At 38.4% G+C, this 6,000-nt stretch overlaps 1 protein-coding gene across 1 annotated transcript in view; it reads right to left on the bottom strand.

The window, feature by feature from the left end:
• Nucleotides 1–308: 308 nt before the first annotated feature.
• Nucleotides 309–6,000, bottom strand: part of ELP2 (elongator acetyltransferase complex subunit 2) — a 61,743-nt gene continuing 56,051 nt past the window's right edge. The window contains exon 22 of the mRNA XM_015820077.1: nucleotides 309–950. Coding sequence (XP_015675563.1) covers nucleotides 794–950 — 157 coding nt within the window. The 3' untranslated portion in view covers nucleotides 309–793. The remainder of the gene's footprint in view (nucleotides 951–6,000) is intronic.

Here is a 6,000-nt window from a genome sequence, read left to right as displayed (position 1 = left end):
ACTCACGTTCCTGCTACACCAGTTCCAGTCAGGTACACCCTCTGGTCTCTTCTTTTCAGGCACATCAGTTTTATCTGGATTGCTTATTTGTTCCTATTATTACCTCATTTGTTCTTCTTTCTCTCTTCCTTTTCCCGGCTGCTCAATCTTTAAGGACATTTACAGTATCAAGAATTTGTGCCACCAGCACCACCACCAATAGCAGCAACCAAGGATCTTCATCCGTGGGCACCTCTGTGCAGTATCATACTGCTTGCTCTTTCTTACACGTGTGGATTATTTCTGATTTCTGCTTCTTCTCCCTTCTAAATGTTGCAAATGTTGCCTTCCTCCACTCTGCAATTTCCCCTAACCGCCACCCCCCAAATTTCCCTAGTTTGCATGCTGCAAAAACAAGGGTCTTTAGTGCAACTACCCATCAACCATTCTGGAAGACACAAAAATGGGCTTCAAAATGGAGTCCCTGCACTCTGTTGTGAACACAGCCATCCTGCGAGTTTAAGCAGAAATACAAACTGTGTTTTTACAAATGAGAGGGAAGCAAGAAACAGCATTCTCTTTCTCCAGTTTGATATCTGTTCTAGGTGTCTGAGGATTACAGTGGATTCAGCTCAGAGGGACCTTCTATGACCCATATATTATTTTTCAAACTGCTTCAATGTATGTCCAGTTTATACTTGTGTCAGATTGCATTGCTCTAAGAGCTGGACGTCCAATTTTTGCTTCTTTTAAGAAAACCAGTTCAGGAAATGGCTGATAGGCAAGTGGAGTATGTCTGTCTCAAAGTCATCATTTAAAGGCTGTGCCGATTGATATTGAAGATCTTCACACAGTGATCTGCCCCGCAGCTCACCAGCTGCAGCCACTTGCTGCTCTCGGCTGTGTCCTGTCCCGCTCTGCCCACACGCTTTCTCCACTGCAGTCGTTTGACAGCAAGGGTATGGCTTTGGCTGCAACAAAGACAGAAGCTATTAGTAGAAGGAAACTCAACTCATCTCTCATAATCATAAAATGTCAAACTCAGCTGGACTTTGTCAATTCAAAACATCAGCATTTATCTAATTAGAGTGTTCCTTTGCCGCACTGCCAGAATGGAAAAACTAAACTTGTCACTGCCTGTAGGTATTAAAGATGCCAGAGCTATTATCAGTGCAAGTGACATTTCTTCACTTCATCCCATTAATAATTCAAGCAGCTTGAATCTTATTTTCACTGCAATTTCAGGTCAAGCATCAATATTAAGAAAGATACTGCTACTCAGGAAGCTAAGAATCATACTGGAAATTTCCAAAAAAAAAGAGTCAGACTATAAGCAGCTTGAAGTGAGTGCTTGATTCAGATGCAATGCTAAATCATGGTCAGGAGTTCCCTTGCAGGTTTGTGTGCTCTTTCTTTCCTGATTCAGAGGTTATCTTTTGCTTTCCCCCATGGTTTTCATTGATCACTTTTGCCATTAGGTCTATAGATTTTATGGCTGTAAAAGCTTGTAGATTTTATCTTGCTCTTAAACCACTGCTTTTAAATGTTTTTTTTTTTTTTAAAAAAAATTCAAATTGTGTCCTGAAGGCAAGCTGACCCCATGCAATGCATCCAAATGCCACTACAAATAATGATAAAAATCTGGAGAGGGTCTACACACCACAGCTTTCTAGGGATTCTCCCAATGGCTAAAAGATCATGAGACGAAGTTGGACAATAAAAATAATAGTAACCAGGACTTCCAGTCCTGCGCGGTAGCGACTGGTTGCGAGCTTGTGGACCACCGCACCCCTGTGGCCAACTTTCATCCTGCCTGGAGACCCTAATGGGTCCAAGCCGCCCCGGAGAGGCAGCGAAGAAAGAAGGGTGCCCGGGCGACTCTGGAATGATGGCGGTCACTCCGTTTGTCTTGGGGAAAGCCTTCTAACCTGACAGGAGAAAAGCTGTATTTCATTGATCAGCCCAAACTACTTGCAACCGGAGTCCAAAAGAACTAACCAGCACTACAGTAAACAGCGTGCTTGAAACCGGGTGAGGAATCTGATTTTCCCTTTTCTATTCTACACTTAATTTCATGGAAAAGATCCCCAAGAAGCAAAATACCTCCGAAAGTGAAGGAGGGGGACTTCAGCCCCATCCTTTTACTAACGGAAGTGGCAAATTAAAATTTCTGTAGAGGATCAAAATATATAGTAGTGAAATAAATTTATAAACTTGAAAGCTAAAATTTAACTTTGGACAAGTTTAAGATTGTTGAATGGTTAAGACTCTCATTTTAAAGACCTTTGTTCATATTGAAAACTAAATAGATGCTGACACCTAGTGATGGGTGAAGATTATGACAGCTATGATTTAAATAGAGAACTTGCCAAAACCTGGGAAAAGCTAATCTGTGTTTGTGACCTTCAAAGCTTTAATAATAAAGAACAGCTGTGACACAAAAAAAGACAACAATCTGGGCTGCAGACAGAGAATTATAAACTTTAGGGGGAAAATTTTTTTTTGAACTCTTTGGATTACAAAAATCTATTTAACTCGGACTCTAGAGCTATTTGCAGATAAGAAGGAAAACTCCAACTTTTGGCCATCATGGATCAGACACATGTAGACAGAACACACCAAGAAAACATAAATACCTCTCAGGAGGATATATATAATATACTGCAATTAATTCAAATAACACTGAGTTCAAATCACAAAGAAATCCAAAATAACTTTGAACATACAAATCAATCTATCTCTAAGTTAACTTTACAACAAAAAAATTTCCAGGAAACAACAGAGAAGCAGCAGACAAAACAAATAAGTGGACATAAAATTGAAAATAAGAGACTCAAAGACAGAACTTAACAAAGCAAGAAAAAATGATTTAATCCTAGTGGGAAATTTTTTTACAAGAAATGGAAAAAACAACTCATCCCTTAAGACTACAAAATAAATCTGAGGACAAAAAAAAAAGATTGGATAACAGTCACGAATATATGGAAAAACTTTTTGATTCAGCAAAACACATTGATCAAGAAAGATACTGGTCAAAGGAAAAAGATCAAAGTGAAAATTAAGAAAATAGATGATGGAATCTACCAGAGAGAATATTTAAAAAAGAAAAATTTGTTTGAATATGGTTAAAGAAATAGAAAAGATTCTGAATACATATGTCATTCTAAGAGAGATGAATTCCTTAAATAATACTGTATGCTTTCCCCCCCTTTTTATTTTATTTCTTGATATAAGTAATATAATCCTGCTGAAACAGCCTAGAACAGTGATGGCGAACCTTTTACAGACCAAGTGCCCAAAAACCAACCCACCCCCCTGGCCCGCCCCCGCTCTGCCCCGCCCTGCCCACTCTGCCCTGCCCCCCACAGGACCACCTACCATCTCCACGGCCCGCAGCATATTGCCCAGGCAACCCTGCAGCGCCATGGTGGCTACGCCATCCGCCTGCGCCCCACAACATCATCTGCGTGTGACAGGTCATGAGGGCAGAGTCTTGTCCCCGCTACTCGTTTGCCATGTCCTTGCTCTGCACGGGCCGAGCCCGGGGACAACTCTCTGGGGGGGATGCTGGTGAGGAGGGGGCTGTGGGGGAAGGCGGGGCTGGGGTGATGGCACGCGTGCCCACAGAGAGGGCTCTGAGTGCTGCCTCTGGCACGCATGCCATAGGTTCGCCACCAATGGCCTAGAAGGAAATGTTTTAGATAATTAAATGTGTCTGAATTTAGGGAAATTATAATGTATAAAAAAGAAAAAAAGTTTTGAATAAGAGTTAAAGGATTAGATGACTACACATTAAATGAAATATTTAAAGATTAAATATATATTTTAATCATGATTAAAAAGAATAAGAAATTTTGGGAATGAATATATATTAGCTTAGAGGAATATATATTTTAAGTAGTATTTTACTTTTTGTTTCTTTACTCTTGTTTTCTTTTTCTTTACTGTTTTTTACCTATTCTTTAAGAAATGTAAAAGTGTTGAGATGGGAAAAATGGATTTAAATCTTTAAATGTAATTAACTATTGAGAAAATCTTAACCAGCATGAATACTTTGAACTTTATGGGAGAAACAAATCTAAAGAAGGACTGTAACAGGATATAAGATGAGGCAACCAGAATAATTAGATAGAAAAGAAATATTATATTGATGTGATCATTATTTCTAGGAATATTGGAATATTATTTATCAAAATAATAATAACTGTATTATTTCAAGGTTTGCAAAGAAGACATTTTGGGGAAAAGGGGAAATCAACTAAATGTACTATGTGGATTATGGATTATAGAAACCAATTGTTAATGATTTTTCTTTACAAATGTAAACCCAGCAAACACACTATTTACCAACTATTAAGTGATTTATGTTTAAAAAAATCAATAAAATATATGGGAAAAAATAACAGTAACCAGAAACCGGTATGAAAGAAATAACCAATACTTTTATTTAGAAATTCTTCACAGATATGAACTCCCTCAAAGAAAACCAATTAAAAATAAATATTAAATTTAGTTCAGTCTTGTCCAGGGTAGCTAAATATATCCCAGAATTAGGTAGCTAGAATTAAACACCCGTTAACTTTGCACAATTATAGAATGCAATACTGATTCGGTAAATTAGAATTGGTATTTATGTAGAGAATTCACATTGTGCCAAGCAAACTATACAAAATCTAGCTATTACAATATGGAGTGTTTATTATTGTATTTTTATAATAATAATTATTGTTATTATTTTATATTGCTTGAAGGTGCCCAAATGGATTCAGTATGATATGGTATGTACGTGAAACTAGGCAAACAACTTGAAGGAGGAACAAGGGGAACAGATGTTCTGGTACACCAAGTAAGCCATTTGGGTCCACTTAAATGAATGGAAATGTTAATGGCATACTGAGAAATTCAAACATTTAAAGTCTCACCAGGCTTTTACAGCCCTACTATACAGTTCCAGTTACAACCCAGAGCTCAAAAGGCACATAACTTAAAATCAGCGTAAGAGCCAAACCAAATCTAGATCTATTTTTAATTTGAAGTTTCAAGAAACTGAACAGAAATCCTGATTACTAACTCAAAGAAAGGTAAGGCCTCAAAAAAATACGGATTAAAAGAATTGTGAATACATAAAGCCAGGATGTAACAGAATTTCTTGCATTTGGCGCAGATTAATGAAGTTAACTCAGAGAACGGGCCACAATTCAAGAAGCCTCCAGGTTCAATTAAGACCTCATTTCTGCCAATCTAAAACTAGTTCCTTGCTCTCCTTCTCTCTCTCTCTCTGCCCACCATCTGTAATACAAGAATCATATGGAAAGGATACTGACCTATTTTACAGGATAGCTGAAAGGATTACAATAAGATAACGTAACATGAGGCACTTTGAATTCCCTACAGTGCTATATAAAGAACGAGTGTTATTAATTCTCTCTTTGCCCTTTTCCAGGGCTGACAAGCACACCAGGGAAAAAGGCTGCTGCAGTCTTCAACCTGCTGTGTAGGAATCTGGGATGATAGCCCGCTTGGTAGAAAAAGAAAAACCGTCTCTCTTTCCCATGCTGCACTACTCAAGCTCTCTCTCCTTACTCGGGATAAATATAGGGGCATATGAAGTTGGGTAGATGAATTCCCAGGAATCAGTTACAGTTGCAAGTGCCTAGAATCAGGGGTAGGCAACCTTGGCTCTTTTATGACTCGTGGACTTCAACTCGCAGAATTCCTGAGCCAGCATGGCTGGCTCAGGAATTCTGGGAGTTGAAGTCCACGAGTCATAAAAGAGCCAAGGTTGCCTACCCCTGCCCTAGATCATAAAGCCTGGGCGCAGAGATTACTATCATGACAAAGCTGTGAAATATTACTGTGTAATTTTGATCAACGTTACCTTAATCACATTATCACACACACACACACACAAAACTCAGTACGATAGTACCATGGGGCCGACATTTACTTGATCTAAACCTGACCAAAATTACACTTTTACACTATATTACCAATATTACCTCTAAATAAGATAGCTATTTA

Source organism: Protobothrops mucrosquamatus, unplaced genomic scaffold (genome assembly GCF_001527695.2).
Source record: "Protobothrops mucrosquamatus isolate PMUCROS unplaced genomic scaffold, P.Mucros_1.0 scaffold1054, whole genome shotgun sequence".
In the NCBI taxonomy this organism is placed as follows: domain Eukaryota; kingdom Metazoa; phylum Chordata; class Lepidosauria; order Squamata; family Viperidae; genus Protobothrops; species Protobothrops mucrosquamatus.
The sequence above is the reverse complement of the archived record's forward strand: the minus strand, read 5'-3'. Positions and strand labels throughout refer to the sequence as shown.